Genomic DNA, 18002 nt, shown 5'->3' with positions numbered 1-18002 from the left:
AGCTATCAGTGGCTACTGGCCGCATTGGCTATGTTCTGCCTCCATTTTGGGAGGCAGCATGCCCCTGAATACCAGTTGCTGAGCACTACAAATGAGGAGAGTGCTGTTGTACTCAAATCCTGCTTGCAGATTTCATGTGGGTAGCTGGTTGGCCTCTGTGAGAGCAGAATGCTAGACGAGATGACCCCTCTTCTGCTCGTAGCTTTACTCAAAAGTAAAGGACTTTACTCAAAAGTAAAAAGGACATGGGTGGTGCTGTGGGTTAAACCACAGAGCCTAGGACTTGCTGATCAGAAGGTCGGTGGTTTGAATCCCCGCAACGGGGTGAGCTCCCATTGCTCGGTTCCTGCTCCTGCCAACCTAGCAGTTCAAAAGCACGTCAGAGTACAAGTAGATAAATAGGTACCGCTCCGGCAGGAAGGTAAACGGCATTTCCATGTGCTGCTCTGGTTCGCCAGAAGCGGCTTAGTCATGCTGGCCACATGACCTGTACGCCGGCTCCCTCGGCCAGTAAAGCGAGATGAGCTCTGCAACCCCAGAGTTGGTCATGACTGGACCTAATGGTCAGGGGTCCCTTTACCTTTAAGTCCTGCTGTGTTTAACAGGTCTTGTGGATGTGTTTCAGGATTTGGGCCCTTGTGTGACTGAGTTTGCTATCCTTTACTAAGGTTCTGAAGAAGGAAGCAAAGGATGGACAGGGGCCCCTTTAGCAAGAAGAAACATTGCAGTTTCTCATTTCTTGGAAGGTCCTGCCAGACCTCTCCTCTGGTTTAATTTTACAGTTCAGATCAAAGCTTTTCAACACATGGTGAAACAGGATATGACATTTGTGCAAGGAGCGTGCTTCTTGCAAAACTCCCAGCCTATTTTGAAAGTGTTGCAACTGATACATGGTTTAATATATGTTGATTTTCAGTGTGTATATGACAAAACCTTTCACTGAAGCTGTTTAAAAAGCTGTTTTTGAAGCTATTATGAAACTACAGGCAATACACACAAGGACAAAGTATAGAGGGAGCAAGCCAAAGATCCTGTATTTATTACTATTATATTTATATTCCAACTTTCCTCCAAGGAGCTCAAAGTGGCATATATGGGTTCTAACCCACTCCATTTTATCTTAACAACAACCCTGGGATGTAGGTTAGCCTGAGAGACTGTGGCTGGCTGAAAGTCGTCCAGCAGGCTTCATGGCTGAGTAGGGATTTGAACCCAGGTGAAAGAGACAGAGCACCTTGTAGAAGAATTAACAAAGGATCCAAGGGTGCTTGCTCCTGGCAGCTGATGCACTGTGGGGACTCTTCCAATTTTTAAAAAAAAAAAAAAATTTTGAGGAGGCTCGGACTCCTCAGTGTTCAGAGGGCCCTGTGTGCGATGTCAGGAAGTCATGTTGGGCCCCCTCAATCCTCTGGAGAAGGTGGCACCTCTGAAAGGATCTAATATAGCTAGGACAACTGAGACACAAAATGGTAGGTAAAGGGACCTCTGACCATTAGGTCCAGTCGTGGACGACTCTGGGATTGCGGCGCTCATCTCACTTTATTGGCCGAGGGAGCCGGTGGCGTACAGCTTCTGGGTCATGTGGCTTCTGGCGAACCGGAGCAGCACACGGAAACGCTGTTTACCTTCCCGCTGGAGCGGTACTTATTTATCTACTTACACTTTGACGTGCTTTCGAACTGCTAGTTTGGCAGGAGCAGGGACCGAGCAACGGGAGCTCACCCCGTCGCGGGGATTCGAACCGCCGACCTTCTGATCGGCAAGTCCTAGGCTCTGTGGTTTAACCCACAGCGCCACTGGATATGTAAAGTGGCACACCCATGAGAAATATCTTGGGCAAACCAATCCCAACCTCTGATCATGTGCTTTGGGTGTGCGGGTGGGTGTTAAGATAAAGAGGAAATTTCATGAAGATAGCCTTCTTCTTTATTCTTTGGCGATCACTCATAGCTGAGTAAGATTGTCTTCTATGAACACAGTCTTAACAGTGAGTCCGTAAGTGACTGTGGAGGCCAATTCTGGATCCACACATCCTTCCACAGTGGAGACATAGGTTTCTGGGCAGGATTTTATTATGATGAGGATTTGCCAAATGTGCCTTCCTCTTAGCTTGTTTCTCCCTTTCATCCTGAGTTTGTGCTTCTTCAAAGCCTGTGACACCTTTGGTAGAGGCTGTTCTTCAGTTGGAGTCCTCGCAGGCCAATGTTTCCCAATTATCTGTGCTTATACTGCATTTTTAAAAATAGATTTGCCTTGAGAGCATCTTTAAACCTCCTTTGCTGTCCACAAGTATTTTGCTTTCCATTCTTAAATTGGGAATAGAGTAGTTGCTTTGGAAGATGATAATCAGGCATCCGAACCACATGACCAGTCCAACGAAGTTGATGTAACAAAAGTAGTACAATGTAAATGACTACAGATGGCATACATCTGTATGCCTTCTGAATTTTCTGTTTGTTTGGTTTTAAAAAAACATTTTTAAGTTGCGGGAATTCGAGAAACAAAAACTTTATGGTATGTCTCCTGGGTGTCACAATTATGTTGCCAAGTAAGCACTTTTGTGCTTTCTTTCCTTACACCCTTCAGAAGTGTCTGGAGCAGATCACTGTCAGAAGTAGGATGCGGGGCTGAGGCAGGTCATTGACCTGACCCAGTCAAGATGCCCTTTTTTGCTTCAACTTCCTTATTTCCTCGTCTTCCTCATTCACATTGGAGCCCCAAAGTGTAATCTCACAAACTGATAGTGGTGCAAGTAAAAAGAAAACACTGTTGGGCATGGGAAGGGCTGGGGCTCAGTGGTAGGCCATCTGCTTCGTATACAGAAGGCCCCACATTCGATCACTGACAAGTTGGGCTGGGAGAGCCCCCAGCCTGAAACCTTGGAGATCTGCTGCCAGCCAGTGTAAACCAATACTGAGCTAGATGAATCAATAGTATGGCTTCAGATAAGAGAGTTTTGATGCCTTGCACCATGGCGCAGGTTGAACATTTGGTTGAAAAACACCTGGGCTTCATTTTGGTTCAAGCAAGTTGCAATGTATACCTATGCGCTTAATTTCTTATGGGGCCCTTGTTAAATCCAGTACACCTCATGCAAAGCTGCAAGGAAATAAGCTCTGCCTCTTTTCCACCACAGCGTGCAATTCCTGGCATGAGTCATTGTGCTCACGGTTAAGGAGATTCCTGCTCGGATAGTTTTAAACTGTGTTTACTCAAGTCATAACTAGATGGGAGGATAAAATGCCTTGCTCGTACTAGCCAAGATAGAATGATTTATTTGTGTTTTAAAAGATTTCTGGAGGAAGAAGCAGTTCTTTGCTGCCCAAAGCAGGAGCTGTGCATTTCCAGCGAGGGCCAGTTGAAATGTGGTTGGTGCTACAGCAGTGGCAAAGCCTGGGGCAGCCTTGACTGCATGGCCAGTGTTATTGTGAACATGCCTACACAGCAAACCAATGCTTGTGACTGTCTTGTCGGTTCTCGGACATGTTCCGTGCAGCCCAGCGGGAAATCCTGAAGGCCGGGTTCATATATTTATCCTGGTGCAACAATATATCCTCACAGATTGAGGAGCAAGCATGCTCTCTCCCCTCCACAATGCATGTCATGTTGCATATTGTGCAGGTATCCTCCTCGTTGGATGAGCACCATATTCGCCTTCCTCCATCCTGCACAAATGGGCAGAAACCTGATGTGATCAGCATGGCAAAAGGGGGGGAGGTCCTGTCTGCTCTTTCAGCACACACACCCTCCAATATTTATCTGATGAAAATAGGGATGATAATAATAATAATAATAATAATAATAATAATAATAATAATAATAATAATAATAATAATACCCCGCCCATCTGACTGGGTTGCCCCAACCACTCTAGGTGGCTTCCAACATATATAAACACATAATCAAACATAAAGCATTAAAAAAAAAAAAGCTTCCCTATACAGGGCTGCCTTCAGGTGTCTTCTAAAGGTCGTATAGTTACCTATCTCCTTGGCTCAGTTGTTGCATAACTTCATACCCTCCAACATTTCTCTGATGGAAAATAGGGACGTCCTAAGGAAAAGTGAGACATTCCGGGATCAAATCAGAAACCAGGAAAAGCTTCTGTAAATCTGGGACTGTCCCCGGAAAATACAGATACTTGGAGGGTGCGCCAGCATGTAAGGGCTTTTGCCATCTGAATGCATATTTAAATGAAGGCTGAGTGCATGTGAGGGTGGCAGGCCTATTTCTGTAAAAGTGAATCTGACAGAGACAGTGCAAAGTGTAAAAGTGAATCTGACAGAGACAGTGCAAAGTGGAGGGGTTGAGTTGAAAGGTAGGGCATCTGATTCCACGCAGAAGGTTTCAGATTCAATCCCTGGCCTCTCCAGGTAAGGCTAGGGAAATACCCCATCTGAAACCCTGGGGATCCCCTGCCCGTCAATGTAAGCAGCACTGAGCTATGTAGTCCAATGGACCGACTCTGTATAAGGCAGCTTCCTATGGCGCTCTTGATGGTGGTGTTGTATCTTCCCCTGCTCCAGAAGTCTCTCCCTCAGCTGCTTTTTATTTAGTTATATTTGCTTCCACTATTAGAGCCCTCTAGGAGAGAGAGAAAATGTTCTTGGGAGGTAAACTGCAGGGGTGAGCTTGGTTGGTGGGTGGAGAGATTTGGCATTCCTTACCTGCTCACCTCTTTTGCTCTTTAAATTGCACACCATCCCACACTTTACACCGGATTTAGGCTGAATCGTGTTTAAAGACATGGATCAGCCAACCCACAGGCCTTCCGCCTCCCTCCACCCCCTGCCCTCCAAAGACTAGCATTTGCTTTCATTTATATTGTGTATGTTGCAACGACTGCTGTGCTAAACAATGCGCTCTGGAGATATTAACATTGGAAGGCCTCTAAACAAACTGAGAAGGAGGCAGCAACATCACAAGACGTCTTTTCTTGGCACAAAAGCAGACGAAGCATCTCTGCAAATAAATGATCCCTCTCGAGATGCAATAAATCTGCGACTTCTGGCTAGGCTTCCCACCCCATGCAGTCCACTCCTTCTTAGATTTCCTAGCCAACCAGGGACTCTGGTTCAGTTTATGCATTTTTGATGTATCTGAAGGGAAGAGAAATGCCGGGTCACATCTTGCAGAGCGCTGTTGCTCCCAGGGCCTGCTTGCAGGCTTCCCCTAGGCAGCTAGTTGGCGAAATAGCTGTCAACTTTTCCCTTTTCTTGCAAGGGATCCTATTCGGAATAAGGGAATTTTCCTTTAAAAAAGGGGGAAGTTTACAGCTATGGTTGGCCACTGTGAGAAAAGATTATTGGACTAGGTGGGGCTGAATGACCCTTGTTTCCAGGGGTCCCCTATTGCTGAACTGCAACTCCCATCAGCCCCAGCTAGCATAGCCACTGGGAGTTGTAGGGCAACAGCATCTGGAGGGCACCAGGCTGGCTGCCATTATTTCCCCTTGTGAAAGTTACTAAGCAGTGAGGTGCCCAACATGTTAGCATTTGCCCAACCGCTTTAAGGGGCCCGGGGCTGAGAGAAGATCTTGGTGAGGCAACTGCAGCAGCCTTGCCCCTTTTTGCTGCCTGCTCCCAACAGGCTCACTTGTGTGTGGTTGTTACCAAGGTGACACTTTGGGGAGAGAAACTTTTTGTGTGGGAGCATAGAACAGGGCCTTTGCTGTACTGGCCCCCAGGATGTGAAACTCCCGCTGCAGATACAGCCACACACCCTGTTACCTGTTTCTAGACATCAGGTTAATATTTCTTCCTTCAGGCCTAAGGCAGATTTTAAGATTTGGTTTCCTCTGCTGATGGGTTGCTGTTTAACACTCTTACTGGATTTATGATTTTTACTGCTGAGTATTTCAATAAACTATTTGGGTGCTACTTTGTGTTTGGAGACTGGGTTATAAATTCCATAAATAATCGTGACTAATTAAGAACAACAATGTGCTCTGGAAGTATTGGCGTTTGAAGCACCCCAAGCAAGGAGCTAAAGCGGCGGCTGTGATGCAGGCCACTCCCCGCCACTGTCTGAAAAAGCAGATGAAACATACTGCCTTGAGGAACAGGTCATGTCTTGCCTTTCCATTAGCTGAAGAGATGCTTTTGAAGAAGCACCTTTTTTCTTGCTCTTCAATCATCAGGCTTGCTTCCAATAGAGGTGTTGGTTTTCAAACTCTCCCAGGGAAACCAGAGTTTCTCAGCTGGGAAGTGAGTCAGACAAACTTCCCCAAACTAAGGCTGATCTTTCTCTCCAATATAGAGCCAGAAGGGAGTATGAAGAGTATGTAACAATGAAATCTCCAGCCAGAAAGCAATACGGTATAGAGTAAGGCATAGAATCATAGACTTGTATAGTTGGAGGGGACCCCAAGGGTCATTTAGTCCAACCCCCTGCAAACGCAGGAATCTCAGCTGAAGCATCAGTCCACACTGGGGAAAGGAAGCCCTAAGCCCTGACCTAACCAGAGCTATGCATAAACTGAATGTGCAGCCCAGGACATGTTCAAGAATCTTCCTCAGGCGCTGTGTGACTTAAGATTCCTCAGCAAAGAGGCTAGTGTTAAAAAAAAAAAATCACCTGCAGGCAGAAAATTTGGAAACTATTGCAATGTACTCTCACATTTATGCCAAGATTCTAGCAAATTTCAGTTGCACCTTCTGGTCTTAGGTACTTGTTTTTGTTTTGTCTGGTCTTGTTTTGTTTGCTTGCTTGCACTGAAACATTAGATCTTAAGTTCGGAAGCGAGTGAAAAATCGTTCTTGAAATACTAAGTACAGTATGGGCTATTTTAAGTGCTTCTGTCCAGAAAAAGCACAGAAGCCTCATGGAGCTCATTATGTGCACCGACCATAGCATATACCTCAGTATGCTCCAGTTTATCACACATTTTTACTTAATTTTGCACGCATGCGCACACACATGCACACACATATCAATTAGTGTACAGTTTGTAAAGTAGCAGGCTCCTATAATATTATATCAAGAATAGGAGAATGATAAGTCCATAATGCACTTGTGAAGAAATGCCACCTTTCGAGTTATTTTATTCTGTTTCATTTCCCCCCACCTTATATAGCTGGCCGCCAAAGCTGTATTGTGTATCACAATATTGCATACCAAGGCAAATTAAAACAAGTGCAATCAAGGCAATGCATCTAGAAGGGACTAATAACTGAAAATCTGGCGATGGCTATTCAGACCAGTCAATTGCGCTTCCAGTTTAACAAATTGAGGCTGCAAACCTGTACACACTTATCCTAGAAATTAGCCCCACTGAGCATTATGTCCAGGGACTTCCTTCCTTACTTCTGAATTGTGTTGTAAGAACTACAACATCTTTGTGGTGTAGGGGTTAAGAGTGGTAGACTCGTAATCTGGGGAACCGGGTTCGCGTCTCCACTCCTCCACATGCAGCTGCTGGGTGACCTTGGGCTAGTCACACTTCTCTGAAGTCTCTCAGCCCCACTCACCTCACAGAGTGTTTGTTGTGGGGGAAGAAGGGAAAGGAGAATGTTAGCCGCTTTGAGACTCCTTCGGGTAGTGATAAAGCGGGATATCAAATCCAAACTCTTCTTCTAGCATCTTCTACAGCCAGTTCTGCAACCTTATAATTAAACTTCCTGCATTAAAAACGAATCACCTTATGATTAGATGGAGAGCTTTGCTTCTTGTCTGTAAAGACCCTCAATAGCTCCCTGCTAGAGATTTTGTACACATGACGGTGTGGAATGTAAAGTGGTAGATCTTCACCCATCCCTTTGCTGCATGGTTATAAAATCCTACTAAGATTTTAAACCAGCTGTTATTTGTTTCGGCTTGCCAGCAAAGACGGAAACCTTTCTCTCCAGGATTTCCCGGACAGGAAGCAATAATATGCCTAAAGAGGCAGAGATTTCCTTACAAGGTGGATAGCATACAAAGGAGTTTAGATTAGTCGCCAGCAGTTGAGCTGAATTACTGTGGAGCTGCTGACTCGTAGAAGAGAGGATCATTCTTAATCATGGCTCTCTTGTTTTCGTGAGAACCATGATAAGCGGTGCTTGCATAACCTTTGAAGATGGCCTTGCTTTGGGTTGTATTCTGGCAAGGCCATCTTCATGGACAGATGCAATACTGCAGCCCTATTCTTTGAGAATATCCCACAGAATATTATGTGGTTTGGGTCCAGAGAAATGTGAACACAGCTTAGCTAATGAAACAGTGCCAGAATTTGTCAACAAGGCTTTGGAGCAGGTGAGATCTTCTCAACTCCAGGCAGTCTTGGCTTCAGAATGGTTTGGGGACAAAAATTGACTTGGTCACCCTGGTGGGTGACATAGAGCAGGGTGGGAAGTGCAGTGTTGTTAGTCAAAAGCTAATCTTTTGAGATAGATTACAAAAATTTAAGCTGATGTAGCTGGTGAGTCACACAGACATCTGCCTTGTTGGCCAAGCCTGGGGGTAGGGTGCAGGTTCTGGAAATATTTATTGGCCCTCTTGATGTATTCAAAAGATACTGTGAATGCAGAGTTCAACAGGCCTAACAAGGTCCTATATTTATTCCTTTTCATTGGGAAAAGTGGTGATCGTTAACCCCTGCCTGAGCCATTTATCATCCTTCAGCAGCGACTAGGGAAAGTTGGAAGAAAGGTTTCACAATCTGTCTCCTGAACTGGGTAGATTCTGGTTGGGCTGTTATGAGAACGCACTCCCTTTGGGGGTGAAACCATGGTTCAGTGGTAGCACAGCACATGCTTTGTTTGCCAAATTCAACCCCTGGCATCTCCTGTTAAAAGAATGAGGTAGTATGTGATGTGAAATACCTCTGCCAGAGACCCTAGAGGGTTCCCTAAGGGATGGGGAACCTGGTACCCTCCAGATGGGATTGTAACTCCCATCATCCTTGACCATTGGCCATGCTGTTTCGTCCTGGTGGAAGCTGGAGTCTAGTACCACCTGAAAGTTCCCCATCCCTTCCTTCAAGAGACATTTGCATGAGAGTAAACAGTATTGGTGTAGATAAGTGTGTCCTAAACTTGGGCCTCCAGCTGTTTTCAGACTATAATTTCCATCATTCTTGACCACTGGTCTTGCTTGCTAGGGATTATGGGAGTTGTAGTCCAAAAACAGCTGGAGACCCAAGTTTGGGAACACTGGTGTAGATGACCAAATAGTCTGATCTATTATAAGGCATCTTCCTAAGTTCCCAGCATGATGATCAAGTTATGAGGGTCACTTCCACCAAGATAATGAGGACCTTTAGACTGGAGCCATATCCTCATCTCATGGAGACCTTGTCCATTATCACTGGTCCCAGACAGCTAGGCACAGCTTCTAAGGTGCCACTCTGTCTTTAAGAAGATGCAAGTCTTTTAACAGATACCGTGTTTTTTCAATAGGTGATTCAGGTCTTTGTAATCTAGTAGGCTAACAATGGGCAACATTATCACTTTTGATGAATGCATGCTTCCTTGGTGTGCGAATGAGCCAACTCAAACACCACAGATAGGAGAACTTCAAACAGTTTTGCAAATGCTTCAGGTGGAGTAGCCCTTCTTCACACATGTGAATAAGCACACTAAGCTCTGCCACCTCCACCACACCTGGCAGCCATTCCCATTGCCTTTCACAAGCTGGAGGGTGAACTGCACAGTTTAGACCTCTAGATTCTAAAGCACACAGAGAGCCTCTGTAAGTGCAGGAAATTCTGAACTGCATAGATTTGCTCTGCAACTTGTGGAAGACGGGGTGGAGACCCAGCACTCTTGCTGTTCCCTCTCATGTGTTTAATCAACACATAAGCAGAATGCTTGCATAGGGTCACATGCGCACCATACATTTAAAAAACATGGGTACCACTTTAACAGTCGTGGCTTCCCCCAGAGAATCTTGGGAACTGTAGTTTAGCTCTTGCAATGCTAAAATTCCCAGCACCTTTGACAAACTACAGTTCCCAGGATTCTTTGGGGGAAGCCATGTGCTTTAAATGTGCGGTGTGGATATGGCTTGGGCTCCTGTTTTTCAGTGGAACCTATTCAGTGCATTGTAAGACATCAAGGGCAGTGTAATAAGTAAGGGGAAAGCTCTCTTTGATATGGACGGCACCAACATTAACGAACTTTCCGTGACAGCTGAAGATGCACTTATTGGGTCAGGGCTTTGCTGGGTGTTATTGCTGTGGATCCTTTTTGTTAATTATGATTTTAGATCTACTGGGACGGCTGTTAACGGAGTGTGAAAACTAATCTTGTAAACAATAAAAAAAGTAATGCATGGATACATGATGTGTAACTCAGTGCAAGGGACAAGCCCGCTTCAGACATTATAGCACTCGGTAACAAATAATAATAATGGTGTTTTTTTATACCCCACCCTTCCCGGTTCAGAAAACCAGGCTCAGGGCGGCTAACAACAAATTTAAAACACTTATTTGTAATACAGCATAGAAGCAGCATAAAATACAGTATAAAAGCATGAATAACAATAAAATTCATAGTTCAAAAATCAATTTGGGGGAAATCCATCCAATAGGCATTAGATAGTCACCAGGGCTAGCTGGCTGAATTAGTCCTACCTGGGCCAGCGAGGAGGCCAGGGGAGAATTAGCTGTGGGGTCTCAGAGTGGGTAATCTTCATAAAGGGGAGGGGGAGGGAAGAGAAGGGAAATAAAAGATCAGGCTGAATTCAAATTAAAGGCCAGGCAGAATAGCTCTGTCTTATAGGCCTGGCAGAAGGAGCTTAAATCCTGAAGGGCCCTAGTCTCATGGGACAGAGCATTCCACCAGGTCAGAGCCATCACTGAGAAGGCCCTGGCCTTGGTGGAGGATAGTATGACTTCCTTAGGGCCCGGGACCTCTAAACTATGGTTATTCATGTACCTTAAGGTCCTCTGTGGGGCATACCAGGAGAAGTGTTCAGATGTTGCAACACTGAAATGTCATTTTCATAGCTCCATGACGGGGTTGTTTGTCTTCTAGGCAACAGAGATTTTGCAAAAAACGATCCTCTGGAATTCAAGTCCCATCAATGGTTTGGCGCATCGGTGAGATCGAAAGATGACAAAATTTTGGTAAGCCTTCGTTTTCAGTGTTTATTGCATGCCGTTATCATCATATCTATTTATGAGTCAATCCACTCAAACTGTCCCATGGGATGTTGAGAGACTGAGGGGAGGCAACCTTTTAATTAAGTAGGTGGGAGAAGATTGTGTCTGATAGGTCACTTCCTGATTCAAATGGAGAAGATGTCCGTAGACATCAATAGAGAAATTAAAGAACTGGGGGAGTAGGGGACCCAGACAGCCCAACAGAGACTTGGGATGCTCAGTGGGCCTAAAAAAGGCAGACTCGCTATTTGTTTGTGGTGGTGGAAAGCAGGGTGTTCTCAGAGAGATGGCATGGAGTAGCTGGAGCCCTCAACAGAAGCACTCCACACTGCAGCATTTTGTTGCTGTGCTGCATCTGTATATACTAACGGTGAACTCTGTGAGTGCCCGTTTTTACACAGCCAAAACAGCACCATTCGCACATAAAGAGGGCAACATCAACAGGTTTGGAGGAATTCAAAGGCCCCAACATTTTTTGGCTATGTTATAGTACAGAGACAGTCGACGTGCTCTCCAGGTGTTGCTAGACTCCAGATCCCAGTATCCCTAACCATTGACGGTGGTGTCTTGGGCTGATGGGAGTTGGAGTCCAACAATATATGTAGGGTACCATAGTTTGACAGACCTTTGTGCACTCCTTGGCCTTTAGATAGACAGAGTTCCTCCAGCTGTCCAGCACCTTACTGCACAGTCAATGAGCACCCATTTCTTCAGGTGTTTGCTTGGATCATTTGAGCACATCCATGCAGCAGTTGTTTAACTGAGCTACAGGCTGAGGCAGATGCTGACACAGCCTTGGTGCTTGGGTGGTGCCAGGAAATTAACGGCTAGGGCACCCTGAAAGTTAGCTGACTTGAGGAAGTTTTTGCTTGCGTCGTTTCTTTTCCTTCCCTTCTTGTTATTTTTTTGCGAAACTTCAGCCAAATCACTTTGCGAAGCACCTCATTTGCCTTCACCAGACTGAGTGACTTTGCTTAAGCTGCAGACAAGGCAGACGTTCCCCTCTCTATGGTTGGCTGAGGCAAGCATCATTTGTTCCCTTTTCAAAAGCATTTCCCCCCGTTGATTCTCAGCCTCTCACTGCACCGTGTATAATGGTGGACTTTTAAAAAGAGCTTTCTAAATGCTGCCATTTTGCTTCCCCTGCAGGCTTGTGCCCCATTGTACCACTGGAGAACAGAACAGAAAGCAGAGAGGGAACCTGTGGGAACATGTTATCTTCATGACGGGTCCAAAGCTTTTGAATACGCTCCCTGCAGGTCAAGTATGTGGAGAATGTCTTGCTATTGCAATTACAGCCCTGAATCTATTTTCTGTGTGCTGTCGTATTACAAGCACAACTTTAAGGTGTGTGGAAGAAACACACCCACACCCTCATCTTTGCAACAGTGGTTTAAGGCAGCAGTCCCCAGCCTTTTGGGGCCCAAGGGGAATATATAGAAATCTAAGAAACGCTTGTGGTCACCACAAAATGAAAAACTGGCGATGATCAGAACCCTTCTCCCACAAAATAACAGGAAAAACATCTAGACACATTCTATAATGGGTTGGGAGTTACTCGTGCATAATCCTGCTCCGTTTGAGCATCGGATTGCCTGGTTAAACCCTCCGGACTACGCAGCCCATATTTGCGTGGCTGCCCTTAGTCACTCGTAGAATCTGTCTGTGGGCATTTCTTAAAGCGTTGCCAACATAAGAGTTGTTTGACGCCCAATCGTCTCCGCCTCTCACTGCGCGGGAGTCTCCTGCGCAGGGTGGGCGTGGGCAGCAGGGTGCTTGGGCTCTCCTCGCTAACTTCAAACGAAGAGTCCTGGAGCCCCTGCACCTCCCTGTCCCGTTGCTCTCCTGGATCCCTGGTGTTACACTCATTCTCTTCCCCTTCTTCCCGGCTGAGTCTCCCTCTAGCGCTTGGACCTTCCCCTGCAGAATCTGAGACCCTCTCCTTCTCCCGTGCCTCTGATGGCAGTTCCCTGACACATTCCAAAACAAATACAACACAAAAGCAAAGAAAGCAGGTTACCCCCTCCCCAAGTACACAACCAACCAACCAAAAAGGTTTTTTTTATAAAAAAAATAAAGCCGGGGGGGGGGGAATCAGACGGGCAGGAAACCTTGGCAGGCACTTGGGAAGGGGGTATTTGAGAATGCTAAGGTGTCACATTAGTGGTTCTAGAACTAGGGTGCGTGGTCATACAAACACAAAACCTGTGAGACGATAGGATCCTCTGCAGATCAATTGAATGCTCAGTCTGGTTCCAAATTTCACAGCACGCAGAAATTTCGTAGGGATCTGAAGATAGAAGTGGAAATATGATGATAGCAATGATCTGTTGGGCTTGATTCTCTCGTTCATTTTCAATGCGGAGTCACTGCGATGGGACTGTGCCAAATGACTGGGAAGGCTAAGGGCCAAATGACGTGTGACATTATATGTGTGGTTCAGCACTGTATCTTTTTTAAAACAAAAACCTGTAAATGGCAGCCTCTGTTGAAGGTTAGTCATGACCTTGGTGTGTACGGAAAAGGACAAACCACAGGGGTACTAGGACCACTCCTCCACCCTCCAAAAAAAAACACCACGTTTTTGGGGCAAGGTAGGAAAGTTTTTACAATCAGGAGAATAAATGTTTAGATGCTTTCTTGCAAAATAATAATAGCAAGCCCCTTGCCTAGGTTACTGGTACAATATGCGTTGTGGTTTTTTACACGAGGAAGCACCCTGCAATATGTTCCAGTAACAGATACATCATGCAGAGCTGCTGATCATGTAGCTTGGCTCCAACAGCTGGGATGTAAGCTGCATCCTGTTTGGGCAGAACCATCCACTACAGCCCCTGTGACTTTCCAGGTCACAAAAGGTTATTATTCCAGCTAAGCTGGAACACCAAACTTGGATATCCAGCCGTTTTTGTTAAAACAAAGGGGGAACCCAGTAGGTCCAAATTACTTCCGAACTAGAACAGATGCATTTAGTGCATCTCCAGTGGGGATCAAAATTAACCCTCCACCCCTGTGTGCACAATCTATTTAAACAGCAAGAGCCCAGAGAGGGAGAGTGCATTCCAGAATCATTCCCAGGATCAAAGGGGCACGGAATGCCCTGAGTGAAATGTGCACTCTGTTATACACCGCAATACCGATAAGAGACTGTTAGCATTTCTGTTATAAAGCTCTGTATTCAGAGGGATTAACCACATCATAAGAAAGCCTCCTTGGGCTGTCTCGTGGCATGCGAGGGATTAGCTCTGGAATTCCCTTTCTTTTCCTGTTTTAAAGGCAGGCGACATCTCAAAGCTGTTTGTAGGTTGCTGATCTGTAAATAGAGAAGAAAAGCAGCATATACTCGCCATGCTAGATTTCGTACTTAACGTGTTTAGAAAAAGGCAGAGCCCTTTGGATCGATTGTGTTGGCCTTAACAATAGGGAGGGGGGTATTCTGTTCTGACCAGCGTAGGTCAGGCCTGCGCAGATTATGAGACCCAAAGCCAAATGAACCATATCAGCAGACCAGAGGCCCACTAAACCTCTTTGTGCTGCCTGGCTGGACTGAGTCATAAAAGGGGGTGGGGTGGGGAATGGCTAAGCCACAATGGCAGGCCACAAGACACATAGCTCAGTTGCATCTGGGGTGACTGGGCAGAGCTCCCCTTCTGATACTGGTGCTCACTGCAGGGGATTAGGTGGTCCTCAGGGTCCCTTCCAACTCTACAATTCTATGGGTCTGGGATGGAGTTGCCACTTTGGGTTGGGCAAAGTACAGGACAGGTCAGGCAAAATAAAGTACGCATTGGGGTGGGGATTGGGGGGCACACACACTTTCATGACACCAAATCCCCCCCCCCCTTTGTGGAGTGGGGGTACCCTGCATTCCACCTCCTGACTCCATCACCACCCAGGCTCCATTCTTCCCCTTGACTCACATAGACAGGCAGGGCCATTGGGGGTAGACGGCCAGCTCTCAGGGCGCCTTGAGCCACAGCTTGAGCCTCTCACCCATGAGTGGGGAGGGGGAGAGGAGAGGTCAGGGTGGTGGAGGGGGCCAAGCGGCAACAGACCCACACCATGTGAGACCGGTGGGCAGTGGCTGAGGAGGAAGGAGGGGCAAGGGAGGGTGAAGAGGTCCCTCCTTCCCCTTCTCTCTATTGTCGCTCGCTATTTATGGCAAAGGGAGGACACTCAGGAGAACCTCTCAGACCTGCTAGCTTGCTCGGCTACTGCACAACAGCCCTGCAGTACTTCCAGCTGGGTCTCAAGATACGTTACTTGCTGCCACCAAAAATAAGCCAGAGCACTGTGGCTCTAAAAACTGGACTAATCCTAGCCTAGCCATTAAAGATAATACTTCTAGTCTACATATGAGTAGGCAATGAGGATGTTCAGCTTCCTGGTGCTGGTGGAGCCCACCTGCTCAGCTTTTTAAAGGCTCTCTCTTTTGAGGAAATGACCTCTGACTCTTTCTGGCCAATGGGGAGCCAGCACCAGTTCACCAGGTAGGGCATCTCCCAGGTAAGCATCTTAAGTACCTTCCCCCCCCCCCATTTGAAGAGAACAAGAGGAAGTTATGTGGCAGCTTGGCTTAGAGCAGTGTTGGTCCAGATCAGGGTCTTTCTTGACACTCTTATGCACAGGGATTTGTGTTAAACATCTTCACCATCTATTGTTTCCCATTTCTCTTGTTCTCACAGCAAGCATTGACGCCGAAGGACAGGGCTTTTGTCAAGGTGGATTCAGCATTGACTTTACTCAGGTAGGGAAGCTATAACTGTATGTCTTCCTTTTTCAGTACCTGACAGCAAAGGAGAAAGAGTCTGTAGAAATCAATTCTATAAAGGCATATCTGTCAGATCAGCTTTTCAAGGGGCTTCTTACACTTCGCTCCTGTTGGCTTAGATTTATACATCTGGATGTAGCCTGCTAGACAGAAATCATTTATTCAGCTCACGATTTCAAAGGGCGTGTGAGCAAATCAGGGAAGAATAGGAATTAATAAGAAGGAGATGCTATCTCTCCTACTGGATTAATTCTGCTACAGAATATAACAATATATTTAAGAATTTCCATTTGCCTTTGTCTTTTAACAACACTAATTAGTATGAAAATCAGAATATATATACTGGTCTCTGTCATTATTTCACTGTGCAACAACAGGTGCAGATTCTTAAAGCAGGGATAGGGGAACTGTGGTATTTCAGGTGTTGCTAAACTACAACTCCCATCATTCCCAACCATTGGCCATGCTGATGGGAGTTGGGAGTCCACCGACAATTGAAAAGCCACAGCTTCTCCATCTCTGACTTAAAGAACAGAAGCTCCACACGCAGAAGCAGTATATCTGATTACCAGATAATGGAGGGGGAAAAGAAACAAACAGGAATGGTTTATGCCCTCAGCCCCAGCCAGCCCAATGGTCAGGGATGATGGGAAGTTGTAGTTCTCAACATCCGGAAGGCATTGGGTTGGGTAGCGATTTAAAGAGTTTTGAAGGGCACTGAATACAATTACCTGGTTTAGATATAGCGCTAAACCATAGTTTAGTGTTACAGGAACGAGCCTGCTGGAACCTTAAGGTTCAAAAGGAAGCATCCGTTACCTGGTTTAAACTAGCCACAGTTTCTCAATATGTCCAAACTAGGAACTGCGGTTAGGTTAATTTTTTTTGTATTAAATCGTGTTTATGGTTTGCATTCAGAGGGGGATGGGGAGAAGATTGCTTGAAGTATGGAATGTTAAGGTAATTGTGAGGGAGTGTAGAATAGCAGTTGGTGGGAATTTGAGCCGTCTATCTTCCACCAGGCCGAAAAGGTCCCTGTCCCCTGCCTTAGACGTTACAAGAAAAGAAACTTACATATTTTTTTCCTTCCACTCTTACCCTAGGGAGATAGAGTACTTCTTGGAGGACCTGGAAGTTTTTACTGGCAAGGTGAGACACAGCTGGTAAAAAGCTAGCCATTCTATTTAATCTTCTGCTGTCCTCTTAAGGGCACTAGCAAAATAAACCATATGCAACAAGTTTCCTTTCTGGCAAGGTTAATTGAAGAGGGGGCGATTTTGAGTGGAGAAGTGGTGACTTTCGCTGTCTGCTGTTTCTCTGCTTCAAACTGTCCCTCCCAGCTGCGTTTCCCATTGCAGGTTTCCTGACCCTCGCAAGACTTTACCTTTGCCAGGGGCAAAACTAGGCTTTATTTTACCCAGGTCAAAGACCCAATATGGCACCCCACACACAAGCATTTGCGCATGTCAGCAGCCTCAGTGATGCCCCTCTGGAGCCTTCACCTAGGGCAAAAAAAACAGCTTGCCCCCCATAGCTACGGCACTGCCTTTGCAAGCATGTATTTGGAATCCTGAGAGGATGAAAAGCAGCTGTGGGGCATTTGGAGTAATAGAAGGGAAAAGGGCCAGGCATCTCCCCTGGCTGTGTTTCTGCTCAAATCCTAAAGTGGCTTTTTCTGGGATGGAGCAGGGTGGATTCCATTGGGGTTTAGTTATACATTTTTTGCATGTAATGTGTGGTTAGCTCTTGGTTCTTTATGTAGTTGATGAATTAAATGCTTGCCTATGAAAGCTTATGCTGCAATAAATACATTGGGCTTTGATTGGACTAAGTTGTTACTTGTTAGGAATGAGTTCTGCTCACTCAGTGGGTCTCCCCTCCTCCTTACCCCACAACCCTGGAATCTGCTTCAGGGGATTGGGAGGAACCCCCAGAACAGGTTTAGGGGGAGCAGAAGAGGCAAACTCCCGTCATGTCAGTGCACCTCATTCCCCTTTGTGCTATGTTGAATTCCACCCTCCCTCTTCAAAGCGCCACGAGATTCTTTGTATTTTTTTAACGCAACAGATTAACGTGCCTATCATTATAGAATCCTTCTCCTCAGTAACTCTCAATTTAATAAAGAAGTTGTTTCAAGTTGCTTATTTT

The 18002-nt window shown here is 45.9% G+C and overlaps 1 protein-coding gene across 1 annotated transcript in view; it reads left to right on the top strand.

The window, feature by feature from the left end:
* ITGAV (integrin subunit alpha V) overlaps positions 1 to 18002 on the top strand; it is a 66719-nt gene that overhangs the window by 14121 nt on the left and 34596 nt on the right. The window contains exons 3-6 of the mRNA XM_083495997.1: positions 10956 to 11047; positions 12233 to 12347; positions 15769 to 15830; positions 16958 to 17003. Of these exons, the coding sequence (XP_083352123.1) occupies positions 10956 to 11047; positions 12233 to 12347; positions 15769 to 15830; positions 16958 to 17003 (315 nt within the window). The remainder of the gene's footprint in view (positions 1 to 10955; positions 11048 to 12232; positions 12348 to 15768; positions 15831 to 16957; positions 17004 to 18002) is intronic.

Source organism: Podarcis liolepis (assembly GCF_965112155.1).
Source record: "Podarcis liolepis genome assembly, chromosome: 1".
NCBI lineage: Eukaryota > Metazoa > Chordata > Lepidosauria > Squamata > Lacertidae > Podarcis > Podarcis liolepis.
Note: the sequence above shows the minus strand (reverse complement) of the source record. Positions and strands in the feature narration are given on the sequence as shown.